The sequence below is a fragment of the Ranitomeya variabilis genome, chromosome 5, assembly GCF_051348905.1.
Source record: "Ranitomeya variabilis isolate aRanVar5 chromosome 5, aRanVar5.hap1, whole genome shotgun sequence".
Lineage (NCBI taxonomy): Eukaryota > Metazoa > Chordata > Amphibia > Anura > Dendrobatidae > Ranitomeya > Ranitomeya variabilis.
Genome location: NC_135236.1, coordinates 65,507,587 through 65,523,435, shown reverse-complemented (window position 1 = coordinate 65,523,435; position 15,849 = coordinate 65,507,587). Strand labels below are relative to the sequence as shown.

Below are 15,849 nucleotides of genomic sequence, written 5' to 3'. Positions count from 1 at the left end.
ATTTACAGGCTGCTGTGGATAGTCAGATTACCCAGCACTTTCTATATGCCCCATTACAGTGTGTGACATCATATACGGGGGGCTAAGCTCACAACTCCTCGTAAGGCCAAGTACACGTGGTCCATGCTCAGATCACAATTCTGGGCCTGGCCAGTGGGTCTCCTGACCTGAACTATCTGCTTCATTACATTACATGATGTCAGAATCGAAGGGCGAGTCTAATTTTTCAGCTGTGTGAACACGACCTTATACTGATTAGCTATAAACAGTGTCGATATGCTGAAAACAGCTGGACCCCCAGACTAATGCCTGAATAGAGTCTTTTCGGCATCTGCCAGTGTATGCTAGCATAACTTAATTTTCCTTTTTACTGGACCTCCCTATGCTTTTGGCTGCTGGAGAAAAGAAAAAAAAAAAAAAGTCTTGAAATACTTCAGTATGTGTCCCAGGAGATCAGCCGCGTCCCCTCTCATTGCCCTGTATTTGGATATTACCAGGATGGGGTGGGTAGCCTCAGTCTGGTGAGGGTTATAAATACCCCCTATTAAGTAAAGTGGTCACAGAGGTCCATAATGTTCCTCTAAAGGAGAAGACTTTCCAGCAAGTCAGGTCCAAACTTCAGAGTTATGGTTCCAACAAGCCTCTACGGTGCTCCGAACTGTAAAAGAGTGAGATGTCGCGCTCCGCACTAACCCAGCGCTGCCGCATCACCATTCGTGCGGTCACTGCTTAGTAAAGGATGTGCGGCACTATGTCAGTGCAGAGAGCAAGATCTCGTAAGGACGGCCACAGGGGGGTGTGGGATCCTGCAATCCACAGCTCGGAACTTCGGGCACAAGGTTTGCTAGGAAGTTTGTTTTAAAGGGAACGTTAGGGACCTTTTTCATAAATGATATTTAGAAAAATCACTTAACTGAGGCTGCCCCACAATCAAGTCCAAATTGATAACCATATGGTATACAGGCATTACAGACCCTAAAACCTGACGGAGAGGTACATGAATCACTGGGTCAACCCCAATAGTGCCTTTAATATCGGTGTCCGTGTGAATAACCATAGCACAGTCAAGTGTCATAAACAGGACTATATAAATTATCAGTTTAGTCAGTGACCAATGAAGATGAAGTATAAAATGCCGTTACCTTCTGAGACATCATCTTCCACCGCTCCCTTCACCTGAGAAAAACACCATTGAATATCATTGCCTCCGCCAGCTCCTGGGGAAAGAAGGAAACAGGTAATTAGGATAGTCATAGATATCTGACTACAGTCTCTACTTCCTTCTGTTATATTGGATATGAAGGTAAGGAGCCCAGTGCGTTCCCACCGGTGGGTCCACATTGGGTCAAACACAAAATTCCCACCTCCCATATTCAGCCGAACATCTCCTGACACTGTAGACAATTATCGTCAATGACCTTCACTGTAGCGGTTGGAGCTTCCACATGATTGGCACTCTGTTCTGTCTTTTTCTGATCACACATGTGAGCATAAACCACTGGACACCAAGACTAATGAAAAAGCTAACACGGAGGGTCACCAGTGCCTAATGAATGAGTGACCAAAGTATTGACCCACCATCATTAACATAGGTCTCTACAGTGGAGCGGTGCACCAGGCACAGAGGACGATGGATATTTTTCAGACAATGGACCTCAGTCCCTGAATCTCTATTGTGTGGTGGCCATTCAAAGGCAGATGTCTCGTGGTCTGGTCAAGGTGGTGTGTGGGGGCGAACCAAGACCTTGTCCATCTAACTCGACCCTCCTTAAAAAAAAGGAGATGCTCTTCTGGCCAACCTGATTAACCATCTCGTAAAGGACTTTCCCAGTAGTCCCATATGACTAGGACATGCTATGCATAAGCGACGCACAGGGTTATCAAGCTCCATCTGACAGCCGGTATCATGCAAGGAACATATTCTAATTCCTAGGAAGGCACCTGCCTGCGCAGAAGGAAGAAGTGCTGGACGACCTCTTTAAACTGTAAGCAACTTGAACCAAATCTCACCCTAATAAAAGGCAATGGCTTTAATACAACAGCAAGTGGCATAGACGTGTTTGGTTGCCAGACTTACTTGAGGCTAAAGTCTTTTTGCGTTACATTAATGAAGTAATGGCCACACCACGGCCCTGCAGCAAACCATGCTAAAAGAGCCAGTATAAAAGCTAGCGGCTCGTCAGATCTCCTGCCGGTCTATGGAACCTTACAGCAGGGCCAAACTACAATAAGTAGCCAAAGGTAGGAGACCACCGCTCAACAGGAACCGCCAAGGGTAGCACAATACCCCCAGAGAAGCCGGGAACCCCCAGCGTACACAATTATACGGAGACATAATGGATTTCTATAGCTTGGATGCATTTGCCCAGGGAAGGATGGCATCAAAGCGGCAACCAGGACAGGCTGGCATCAAAGCGGCAACCAGGACAATCTGGCTTGAAGCAAATGTAACAATAATGCTTGAAAGTGACCATAAAAGGAGCAATATAAAGATTAAATGCAACAGTAAAATCTGAACAGACACGGCATAAACCTGCGCCAACACAAGGCTATAAACCACATAGATTAAGAGCATGTGATGGGCACACCTCAATTTTAATAAACCTCGTTTAGGCCATTGCACGAGCTCCGGGCAATCAGCGGAAACGTCTCATGAATGCCATTACGAAAGAGCAGCAGGGAAGTAGTGGGAATATGATGGGGCAGGGGGTCCTTAAGCGCCCACCAGATACACTACCCAGAAACACGGCTCGCGGTGAAAACTTCAGAAACATGGATTGCGTCTGGGAACACAGCTGCCATTCACAGAAATCCCGGACCGCCCTCGCCATAAACAGTTCCTAGTTCCGCTGACACAGGAAGGAGCCGTGTCTCAATCTCCCCAACCCCTCGGGGGGTGCATGCAGGCGCTGAACACTGCCATGTAATAACATGCCTGCCACATCTAGTGCCCAGGAGGAGCAATGGAAGAAATATGTTGTGCAGCTAACGAAGGGTTAATTGACACCCCCCCATCCCCCCTCCATGACTGATGTGCTTTGTCAGGATGCTGCTGGGGGAGAGAGGGTGGGGGGCAACAAACACAATGTATGTGCAAATAAAGGCAGACCCTCCCTGCAGGAAGATGATGGAGGGCTGGCAGCAGCAGGCATCCGGTCCTGAGGAGGTTGTGCGCATGGTGGCAGCGATATGGAGGGGAAAGTCCTGCTCCTGGAGAATGAGCTGCTGCTTCAGGCCCTGTTCAGACATCACTGAATCACGTACGTGTCCTGTCCATGGTTTTTACAGATCGAACACGTGCCCATTATAGTCTATGGGCCTATTCACATGTCCATGTTTTTTGGGGACATTGTGTCCGTCATTCATCAGTCATGCATGAAAGTCACCCATACAAATTTATGGGTCTGTGAAAATCACAGACAACACACAGATGGCATCGGTGCACCATGCGTGTGCTGTCCGTGATCAACAAAGGAGAAGCTTTATTTATCCACACGTGAAAATCACAAATGGTAAAAACAGGTCCCCGGCCCATTCCTTTTTTTGCATACGAGAAAAATCACGGACTTCTGAATGAGGCCTTACAGAGAGTTGTGCGAGATCAGTCAGAAAATCTAGGCAAGGAAAACTGTTCTACAAGATACAGAAAGGTTGATGGGTAGCAGACATTAGGCCTACACCGGCAGCGCCACGCACGACTGCTACACTGCCAGAACGCTGAAGTGGACCAAACCGTCACATCACCGGCTGCTGCTTGGGTGTCCTCGACTCCTGGAGGCCACATTACACAGACTCCATTCACAACTCTACAGGTCACTTCAGGGGTAACAATATAAGGCGCATCAGAAGTCACCTGTGGGAGAACCATCGCCGACCCAGAATCACCCTCCGACACCAGCAGTGAGGGGTCAGCGATGCACTTTAATAAATAGGCACCGAAGAACGATGTAAAATGATAAATCGTCACTAGATCCATCATGGCTGGTTATAAGTCTAGCAGAAACGCCTCCACCGACCCACAGTCCAGTGTAATCCATTGGCCAGACAATCCAGGGTCTGGCAGAAACGCCTCCACCGGGCCGTCAGTCCACAGTCTGGCAGAAACGCCTCCACTGGGCCGTCAGTCCACAGTCTCGCAGAAACGCCTCCAACTGGGCCGTCAGTCCACAGTGGCAGAAAAGCCTCCAGCAGGCTGTCAGTCCACAGTCTGGCAGAAACGCCTCCACCGGGCCGTCATTCCAGTCTGGCAGAAACGCCTCCACCGGGCCGTCAGTCCAGACTGGCAGAAACGCCTCCACCGGGCCGTCAGTCCAGACTGGCAGAAACGCCTCCACCGGGCCGTCAGTCCACAGACTGGCAGAAACGCCTCCACCGGGCCGTCAGTCCACAGTCTGGCTGAAACGCCTCCACTGGGCCATCAGTTCAGTCTAGAAGAAACGCCTCCACCGGGCCATCAGTCCATAGTCTAGAACACACAAGTCAAACGATGGCTTTGTTTGCATGGTATTTTTTATCTGTATCAATGTTTTTTATCCTTTGTTATTAGATATTTAAATTAGGCCATTGGGCCGTATGCTTTTTATTGCTCTTACATAACATATTATTCCAACATTTTATTCTAAGATCTATGAATTAAAATTGTATATGGGACAATCCCTTTAAGTTTGTTGCCATATGAAAAAGTTCATGGTTATATATATATTTTTGAATAAATATCAAAGTTGGCCCTAGACTTTGTCCAAGCTTTTAATTTTGGCCCTCTGTGTACCGCATTTGACATCACTGGAGAAAAAAACACCTCCACTTTCCCGTCAGCCCACACCGTCTAGGAGAAAAGCCTCCGCCTTCCCGTCAGCCCGCACCGTCTAGGAGAAAAGCCTCCGCCTTCCCGTCAGCCTGCACCATCTAGGAGAAAAGCCTCCGCCTTCCCGTCAGCCCGCACAGTCTAGGAGAAAAGCCTCCGCCTTCCCGTCAGCCCGCACAGTCTAGGAGAAAAGCCTCCGCCTTCCCGTCAGCCTGCACCATCTAGAAGAAAAGCCTCCGCCTTCCCGTCAGCCCGCACAGTCTAGGAGAAAAGCCTCCGCCTTCCCGTCAGCCCGCACAGTCTAGGAGAAAAGCCTCCGCCTTCCCGTCAGCCTGCACCATCTAGGAGAAAAGCCTCCGCCTTCCCGTCAGCTCACACAGTCTAGGAGAAAAGCCTCCGCCTTCCCGTCAGCCCGCACAGTCTAGGAGAAAAGCCTCTGCCTTCCCGTCAGCCTGCACCATCTAGGAGAAAAGCCTCCGCCTTCCCGTCAGCCCGCAGTCTAGGAGAAAAGCCTCCGCCTTCCCGTCAGCCCGCACCATCTAGGAGAAAAGCCTCCGCCTTCCCGTCAGCCTGCACCATCTAGGAGAAAAGCCTCCGCCTTCCCGTCAGCCCGCACAGTCTAGGAGAAAAGCCTCCGCCTTCCCGTCAGCCCGCACAGTCTAGGAGAAAAGCCTCCGCCTTCCTGTCAGCCCGCACAGTCTAGGAGAAAAGCCTCTGCCTTCCCGTCAGCCCGCACAGTCTAGGAGAAAAGCCTCCACCAGCGAATGAGTCCACAATCTAGCAGAAACGCCTCCACCAGCCCATGAGTCCACAGTCTAGCAACTACGCCTCAACTACGAGTTCACAGTCTAGCAACTACACCTCCACCAGCCCATGAGTCCACAGTCTAGAAGAAACGCTTTCACTGGCCCACCAGTCCACAGTCTAGCAGGAAAGCCTCTGCCGGCCTGTCAGTCCACAGCCTAAAGGACACACTTTCCTTAAATTTTAATTTGGTGACCAACACATCATTTGGCTACTAAAACACATTCATGAGTCAAATGCACACTATTGCTATTTTGTCCCTGGCCAGACTGTCTAATGTCTGCTTTTGTCCTGAGGAGACCAGGATGTAGCAGAGCCCTTCATGGGGACAGTATGCCCTATGTTACTGTATTGATCAATGGAACTGACTTTCAGTTTGTCTAGGACTTGGAGCCGTACAGAGGTCACATGGTCTTATAAACCACGGACCGGTCAGCGCTGTGCCAAGCCCTGGAGCCATGCGGATAAACCACACATACAAGAGGGATGTCCTACAAACCATCTGGAACAACAACTCATGAGAAACATGAAAGATACAAACATTTCTTCTTACAGCAAAGCTTCTCTCTACTGAGTAACTACTGGGGTACATACTGCTGGGACTTGTGGTTTTAAGCCTGCTGAAAGACCCACATGTGGTTTAATTATGGCATTCTTAAAGGGGATGTTTAAGATTTTCAAAGAAGCAAGGAAGAGCAGCTCAGCTTCACTGAAGTGAATGAGGCCGAGCTGCAACACCACACACAACCTGAGGACAGAAGTGGCGCTGTCTATGGAGGTGAGTAACCTAGTAAATCCCTACTGGTCGCAGTTTACATCATGCAGCAGTTAATGAAGCCAGTGATTGGCTGCAATTGTCAAATAGATGTACGTGACGTCACTGCTGGGAAGAAGAGGATGAAATGTTTTTCTTTTTTAAATCCTGTTTCCAGCTCTTAGGATATGTGCCCCCGATCAGGAATAGCAGCGTTGGGTGCAGAGCTCTTGTGCTGCGTTGTACAGTACAAGCACAGTGGATGGGATTTCTATTTGACGCGGCGTAAACTCACCCGCAGTGCGGGTTTATGAGCCGCAGCATGTCAATTTCTGTAGTCTCCGCAACAGAAATTTCCACAATAGTAATGTATTGGATGCGGTAAATCCTCATTGTTCAGTGAACACAAAAGGATTAACCTGGCTGCGTTAAACGCACTGCTACTTCATGATCGTGGGAACAAAGCCGAACATTTTTTTAAGCCCTGAACATGCTCTTTAAAGGGCTACTAAAACATAAAAGATACCTGGCTACTTTCTACCACCAACAGTGCCACTCCGTCCTCAGGCTGCGCGAGGTATTTCAGCTACACACAGTCACTTCTATGAAGCTGAGCTGCAGTACCAGAAAAGGCCTATAGGCCAGCAGTGCACTGTTTATAATAGAAAGCAGCCATGCTTTCCTCATGTAAGCTTTGCGGTCAGACGCCGGCAGTAAGTACAAAGAACTTAACAGAAAAAAGGCACAGTACGGAAGACAACGGTGCGACTACAATCCAACCCCGAGCCTTTCAGGGGCAGAGAAAAGAAACAATGGTTCTGACGCCAAGGAATAGTGCTGCCCCTGTATACTAGGCACACCTTATAGAAGGCAAAAAAGCCAGAAGAAATATGGAGATTATATACATACAGGACATGTACTGTATACACACAGCCAATACAGTACAGAACTAGGAGGTATACTGCAGACAGCCCCATACAGCACAGACCTAGGAGGAATACTGCAGACAGCCCCATACAGTACAGATCTAGGAGGTATACTGCAGACAGCCCCATACAGCACAGACCTAAGAGGTATACTGCAGACAGCCCCATACAGTACAGACCTAGGAGGTATACTGCAGACAGCCCCATACAGCACAGACCTAGGAGGAATACTGCAGACAGCCCCATACAGCGCAGACCTAGGAGGTATACTGCAGACAGCCCCATACAGCGCAGACCTAGGAGGTATACTGCAGACAGCCCCATACAGCGCAGACCTAGGAGGTATACTGCAGACAGCCCCATACAGTACAGACCTAGGAGGTATACTGTAGACAGCCCCATACAGTACAGACCTAGGAGGTATACTGCAGACAGCCCCATACAGCACAGACCTAGGAGGAATACTGCAGACAGCCCCATACAGCGCAGACCTAGGAGGTATACTGCAGACAGCCCCATACAGCGCAGACCTAGGAGGTATACTGCAGACAGCCCCATACAGCGCAGACCTAGGAGGTATACTGCAGACAGCCCCATACAGTACAGACCTAGGAGGTATACTGTAGACAGCCCCATACAGTACAGAACTAGGAGGTATACTGCAGACAGCCCCATACAGTACAGATCTAGGAGGTATACTGCAGACAGCCCCATACAGTACAGATCTAGGAGGTATACTGCAGACAGCCCCATACAGCACAGATCTAGGAGGTATACTGCAGACAGCCCCATACAGTACAGAACTAGGAGGTCTACTGCAGACAGCCCCATACAGTACAGAACTAGGAGGTATACTGCAGACAGCCCCATACAGTACAGACCTAGGAGGTATACTGCAGACAGCCCCATACAGTACAGACCTAGGAGGTATACTGCAGACAGCCCCATACAGTACAGACCTAGGAGGTATACTGCAGACAGCCCCATACAGCACAGAACTAGGAGGTATACTGCAGACAGCCCCATACAGCGCAGACCTAGGAGGTATACTGCAGACAGCCCCATACAGCGCAGACCTAGGAGGTATACTGCAGACAGCCCCATACAGTACAGACCTAGGAGGTATACTGTAGACAGCCCCATACAGTACAGAACTAGGAGGTATACTGCAGACAGCCCCATACAGTACAGATCTAGGAGGTATACTGCAGACAGCCCCATACAGTACAGATCTAGGAGGTATACTGCAGACAGCCCCATACAGCACAGATCTAGGAGGTATACTGCAGACAGCCCCATACAGTACAGAACTAGGAGGTCTACTGCAGACAGCCCCATACAGTACAGAACTAGGAGGTATACTGCAGACAGCCCCATACAGTACAGACCTAGGAGGTATACTGCAGACAGCCCCATACAGTACAGACCTAGGAGGTATACTGCAGACAGCCCCATACAGTACAGACCTAGGAGGTATACTGCAGACAGCCCCATACAGTACAGACCTAGGAGGTATACTGCAGACAGCCCCATACAGCGCAGACCTAGGAGGTATACTGCAGACAGCCCCATACAGTACAGACCTAGGAGGTATACTGCAGACAGCCCCATACAGTACAGACCTAGGAGGTATACTGCAGACAGCCCCATACAGTACAGATCTAGGAGGTATACTGCAGACAGCCCCATACAGCACAGAACTAGGAGGTATACTGCAGACAGCCCCATACAGTACAGAACTAGGAGGTATACTGCAGACAGCCCCATACAGTACAGACCTAGGAGGTATACTGCAGACAGCCCCATACAGTACAGATCTAGGAGGTATACTGCAGACAGCCCCATACAGCACAGATCTAGGAGGCATACTGCAGACAGCCCCATACAGCACAGATCTAGGAGGTATACTGCAGACAGCCCCATACAGTACAGAACTAGGAGGTATACTGTAGACAGCCCCATACAGTACAGAACTAGGAGGTATACTGCAGACAGCCCCATACAGTACAGAACTAGGAGGTATACTGCAGACAGCCCCATACAGTACAGATCTAGGAGGCATACTGCAGACAGCCCCATACAGTACAGATCTAGGAGGCATACTGCAGACAGCCCCATACAGTACAGATCTAGGAGGTATACTGCAGACAGCCCCATACAGTACAGATCTAGGAGGTATACTGTAGACAGCCCCATACAGCACAGACCTAGGAGGTATACTGCAGACAGCCCCATACAGTACAGACCTAGGAGGTATACTGTAGACAGCCCCCTGACGAAGGAACTTTTGGGTCCGAAACACGTGTCGAGGAGCACATCATCAAACACTTGGCGGTCCTGGAAATATATCCCCCCAGCGTTATAAGTAAGTAAACTAGGATCGTATATGTGCATGCAGCACTCTTTTGAAAATATTATCGTTCTCTTGCAAATACTATTGCCCATTTGCACATTTTTCTTGCACTTTTGGCACATTTTGCACTTTTTTGCATTTTATAATTAATTCTTGTATGCTACACATTGGTATATGTATATACGCATTTGTGTGTGTATATGTATATATATATATATATATATATATATATATATATATATATTTTTTTTTTTATAATAATTTTTATACACGTTTCACCCTTTTGTAAAACAAAAATTTTTTTTTACTGCATACTGCACATGATCCCTACTTTGTTCTCTTGCTTCTATGATATTTATCATTGGGGTATCCAGTATATTTATGTAATATCTTTTTAGACCAGCCTTGTGTAATGATATATTGTACTAAAAAACTATATATGTATATTTTTTGATATGTGCCCGTGTTTAATACATATACACTTTTAATATTATTCAATTTTTATTCTATTTTCTTGGTTTTCTGTTTTTACCATTATAATAAAATATATATATATTGAAAGAACTCTCTGTCATCATCTTTCCTCCACTTATTTGGGTCCATATTTGGTGCACGTTATCTTCCTAGGAGGTATACTGTAGACAGTCCCATACAGTACAGACCTAGGAGGTATATCGTAGACATCCCCATACAGTACAGAACTAGGAGGTATACTGTAGACAGTCCCATACAGTACAGACCTAGGAGGTATATCGTAGACATCCCCATACAGTACAGAACTAGGAGGTATACTGCAGACAGCCCCATACAGTACAGACCTAGGAGGTATATCGTAGACATCCCCATACAGTACAGATCTAGGAGGTATACTGTAGACAGCCCCATACAGTACAGACCTAGGAGGTATATCGTTGACAGCCCCATACAGTACAGATCTAGGAGGTATACTGCAGACAGCCCCATACAGTACAGATCTAGGAGGTATACTGCAGACAGCCCCATACAGTACAGATCTAGGAGGTATACTGTAGACAGCCCCATACAGTACAGATCTAGGAGGTATACTGTAGACAGCCCCATACAGTACAGACCTAGGAGGTATACTGCAGACAGCCCCATACAGTACAGACCTAGGAGGTATACTGCAGACAGCCCCATACAGTACAGACCTAGGAGGTATACTGCAGACAGCCCCATACAGTACAGACCTAGGAGGTATACTGTAGACAGCCCCATACAGTACAGACCTAGGAGGTATATCGTTGACAGCCCCATACAGTACAGAACTAGGAGGTATACTGCAGACAGCCACATACAGCACAGATCTAGGAGGTATACTGTAGACAGCCCCATACAGTACAGATCTAGGAGGTCTACTGCAGACAGCCCCATACAGTACAGATCTAGGAGGTATACTGCAGACAGCCCCATACAGTACAGATCTAGGAGGTATACTGCAGACAGCCACATACAGTACAGATCTAGGAGGTATACTGCAGACAGCCACATACAGTACAGATCCAGGAGGTATACTGTAGACAGCCCCATACAGTACAGACCTAGGAGGTATACTGCAGACAGCCACATACAGTACAGATCTAGGAGGTATATCGTTTACAGCCCCATACAGTACAGACCTAGGAGGTATACTGCAGACAGCCCCATACAGTACAGATCTAGGAGGTATACTGCAGACAGCCACATACAGTACAGATCTAGGAGGTATATCGTTTACAGCCCCATACAGTACAGACCTAGGAGGTATACTGTAGACAGCCCCATACAGTACAGATCTAGGAGGAATACTGTAGACAGCCCTATACAGTACAGATCTAGGAGGTATATCGTAGACAGCCCCATACAGTACAGACACAGGATGTCTACTGTATACACAGTACAACTACAGGAAATGTACTCTATGTATACACACCCACACAGTAGTTACAGGACGTATACATATACACATAAGACACGTATGTATACACACTTATACAGTACAGGTACAATAAGTATAGATACACTGCCATATAGGACTGCTCCAGGACATGGGTACACACACCTAAATAAGAAATATACTGTGCATATACATAGAACCATATAGAGACATGTAATATATTTAAAGGGAACCTGACAGGGGATATATGCTGTCCTAACCGTGGGCAGGTGGATCCCGCCCACCACTAATGACTGACAAGTCTCTCCGCATACAAACATGCAGGGAGAGATCTGTCACCCACAGGGAGCGGGCGATCAGAAGCCACCAGGGATTCGCCTGTCCGACTAGTCTCCTGTGAGCCATGTCCTTTATCTGTGCTTTATATCTGGGTGTATAGACATACTGTATATGTGTACGTAGTGACAATACATGTGTCATATGTCGGATTTTTACACACCTAACATGTAACTAAATACATCTGCAGTTTATCTGTCCTGTATGTCTGGATGTGTGCACACTACACACGAACATACTGGAAAAGTGCGCATGGATTTGCAGTACCCAGCCTATTGGCCACATCGGCCCTCTGTAACTGTGGATAGGACCCCTGAGGACCGCCTCTTACCTGCCGTCATCAGGCTCTTGATTAACTGGCCTTGTGCCGTCATCATAGCAGTGTGACATCATGCCAGCCCAGCTAATCAGAAGGAGCGCGCCAGATGCTGGGAGGAGCACAGGATACAGACATGGCCGATGTGATTTGCAGATATATATTATCTGTGCTGCATCTACAGATGTGCGAGTGTGTATGCAGCATCACACAACCCACCCTATATACGTACGTGTGTGCGCACACTGCACTGACATGCATGAATGCTAAATATACTTGTATGACCATGAATATATACACACACAAGCGCATTATGAATGTATACGTGTGCAGCTTGCTATGTGTGCGTATATATATATATATATATATATATATATATATATATATATATATATATATATATATATATATATATATATATATATATATATATACACACACATATACACACACACAGGACATCTGTATATATACTTATTTACATATGATGGATACTGCACATACAGATGTATATAATGCACAGTGCACACATACAGCCCCTCTATACACTGGGGCAGGACATCTGTATGCATAGGACACATGATGGGGGGCAGCACATACAGATATGACTGTGTATATATAATAAACGGTGCACACAGAGGATACATGTACACACACATCCACAGCCCCTCTCTCTCCACAGCAGCCCCTCTCTCCACACAGCAGCCCCTCTCTCCGCAGCAGCCCCTCTCTCTCCCCAGCAACCCCTCTCTCTCTCTGCACACAGCAGCCCCTCTCTCTCTCTGCACACAGCAGCCCCTCTCTCTGCACACAGCAGCCCCTCTCTCTCTCTGCACACAGCAGCCCCTCTCTCTCTCTCTGCACACAGCAGCCCCTCTCTCTCTCTCTCTGCACACAGCAGCCCCTCTCTCTCTCTCTGCACACAGCAGCCCCTCTCTCTCTCTCTGCACACAGCAGCCCCTCTCTCTCTCTCTGCACACAGCAGCCCCTCTCTCTCTCTCTGCACACAGCAGCCCCTCTCTCTCTCTCTGCACACAGCAGCCCCTCTCTCTCTCTCTGCACACAGCAGCCCCTCTCTCTCTCTCTGCACACAGCAGCCCCTCTCTCTCTCTCTGCACACAGCAGCCCCTCTCTCTCTCTCTGCACACAGCAGCCCCTCTCTCTCTCTCTGCACACAGCAGCCCCTCTCTCTCTCTCTGCACACAGCAGCCCCTCTCTCTCTCTGCACACAGCAGCCCCTCTCTCTCTGCACACAGCAGCCCCTCTCTCTCTCTCTGCACACAGCAGCCCCTCTCTCTCTCTCTGCACACAGCAGCCCCTCTCTCTCTCTCTGCACACAGCAGCCCCTCTCTCTCTGCACACAGCAGCCCCTCTCTCTCTGCACACAGCAGCCCCTCTCTCTCTCTGCACACAGCAGCCCCTCTCTCTCTCTCTGCACACAGCAGCCCCTCTCTCTCTCTCTGCACACAGCAGCCCCTCTCTCTCTCTCTGCACACAGCAGCCCCTCTCTCTCTCTCTGCACACAGCAGCCCCTCTCTCTCTCTGCACACAGCAGCCCCTCTCTCTCTCTGCACACAGCAGCCCCTCTCTCTCTCTGCACACAGCAGCCCCTCTCTCTGCACACAGCAGCCCCTCTCTCTGCACACAGCAGCCCCTCTCTCTGCACACAGCAGCCCCTCTCTCTCTCTGCACACAGCAGCCCCTCTCTCTCTCTGCACACAGCAGCCCCTCTCTCTCTCTGCACACAGCAGCCCCTCTCTCTCTCTGCACACAGCAGCCCCTCTCTCTCTCTGCACACAGCAGCCCCTCTCTCTCTCTGCACACAGCAGCCCCTCTCTCTCTCTGCACACAGCAGCCCCTCTCTCTCTGCACACAGCAGCCCCTCTCTCTCTCTGCACACAGCAGCCTCTCTCTCTCTCTGCACACAGCAGCCTCTCTCTCTCTGCACACAGCAGCCCCTCTCTCTCTCTCTGCACACAGCAGCCCCTCTCTCTGCACACAGCAGCCCCTCTCTCTCTCTGCACACAGCAGCCCCTCTCTCTCTCTGCACACAGCAGCCCCTCTCTCTCTCTGCACACAGCAGCCCCTCTCTCTGCACACAGCAGCCCCTCTCTCTCTCTCTGCACACAGCAGCCCCTCTCTCTCTCTCTGCACACAGCAGCCCCTCTCTCTCTCCGCACACAGCAGCCCCTCTCTCTCTCTCCGCACACAGCAGCCCCTCTCTCTCTCTCCGCACACAGCAGCCCCTCTCTCTCTCTCCGCACACAGCAGCCCCTCTCTCTCTCCGCACACAGCAGCCCCTCTCTCTCTCTCCGCACACAGCAGCCCCTCTCTCTCTCTGCACACAGCAGCCCCTCTCTCTCTCTGCACACAGCAGCCCCTCTCTCTCTCTGCACACAGCAGCCCCTCTCTCTCTCTCCGCACACAGCAGCCCCTCTCTCTCTCTCTGCACACAGCAGCCCCTCTCTCTCTCTCTCTCTGCACACAGCAGCCCCTCTCTCTCTCTCCGCACACAGCAGCCCCTCTCTCCGCACACAGCAGCCCCTCTCTCTCTCTCCGCACACAGCAGCCCCTCTCTCTCTCTCCGCACACAGCAGCCCCTCTCTCTCTCTCCGCACACAGCAGCCCCTCTCTCTCTCTCCGCACACAGCAGCCCCTCTCTCTCTCTGCACACAGCAGCCCCTCTCTCTCTCTGCACACAGCAGCCCCTCTCTCCGCACACAGCAGCCCCTCTCTCTCTCTCCGCACACAGCAGCCCCTCTCTCTCTCTCCGCACACAGCAGCCCCTCTCTCTCTCTGCACACAGCAGCCCCTCTCTCTCTCTGCACACAGCAGCCCCTCTCTCTCTCTCCGCACACAGCAGCCCCTCTCTCTCTCTGCACACAGCAGCCCCTCTCTCTCTCTCTGCACACAGCAGCCCCTCTCTCTCTCTCTCTGCACACAGCAGCCCCTCTCTCTCTCTCTCTGCACACAGCAGCCCCTCTCTCTCTCTGCACACAGCAGCCCCTCTCTCTCTCTGCACACAGCAGCCCCTCTCTCTCTCTGCACACATCCCTCCGCCGGTCACACATCCCCGGCTCCCTCTCTCGCCCTCCCGGCACACGTTACCACAGGATGTCCCCGCCATTATCCCCAGCCTGTGCTTCTTTCTCACCCGCCATGCTGCCCCCTGGCCACTGCTGGTCCCGGGCTCCAGATGGAGGCGGATACCGGGGAGGCCGCTGCCCGGGGCGGGAGGACCGGACTCTGAGGCCGCGGCTTCAAGATGGAGGCCGCAAGCACGGTGACGTCACTGGGCAAGGACCGGAGGCGGGGCTGCGCGGGACAGGGAGGTGTCGTGTATGACGGCAGGATGCTACGTCAGGGGGAAGAAGTGGGGGGAGATTCCGGGCTGTGAGGAGGTCGGGTGCGCCGGTGCGCGACTACCTGACTACCCGGGGCCCATCGTTACTAATGGTCACAGTCGTCCTGCCGGGGATGCAGCCGTTAAACTGCAAGTGCTGCCCATAGCTACCAATCACAGCGCAGCTTTCATTTCACAGCCTGCTCTTGGAAAAGGAAAGCTGTGCTGTGATTGGTCCTTGTGGGCAAGAAAAGCAGCTTCACTAGATAGCCTGCCTGTGCAGCCAATGGCAGCTCAGCTTTCATTTCTCAGCCTTCTC

The 15,849-nt window shown here is 50.1% G+C and overlaps 1 protein-coding gene across 1 annotated transcript in view; it reads right to left on the bottom strand.

Moving 5' to 3' along the window:
* The window catches only part of PPP2R2A (protein phosphatase 2 regulatory subunit Balpha), a 29,230-nt gene extending 13,742 nt beyond the window's left edge, over nucleotides 1–15,488 (bottom strand). Inside the window, exons 1-2 of the mRNA XM_077262122.1 lie at nucleotides 15,342–15,488; nucleotides 1,143–1,217 (exon numbers count right to left, since the gene is read on the bottom strand). Coding sequence (XP_077118237.1) covers nucleotides 1,143–1,217; nucleotides 15,342–15,348 — 82 coding nt within the window. The 5' untranslated portion in view covers nucleotides 15,349–15,488. The remainder of the gene's footprint in view (nucleotides 1–1,142; nucleotides 1,218–15,341) is intronic.
* Nucleotides 15,489–15,849: the final 361 nt, after the last annotated feature.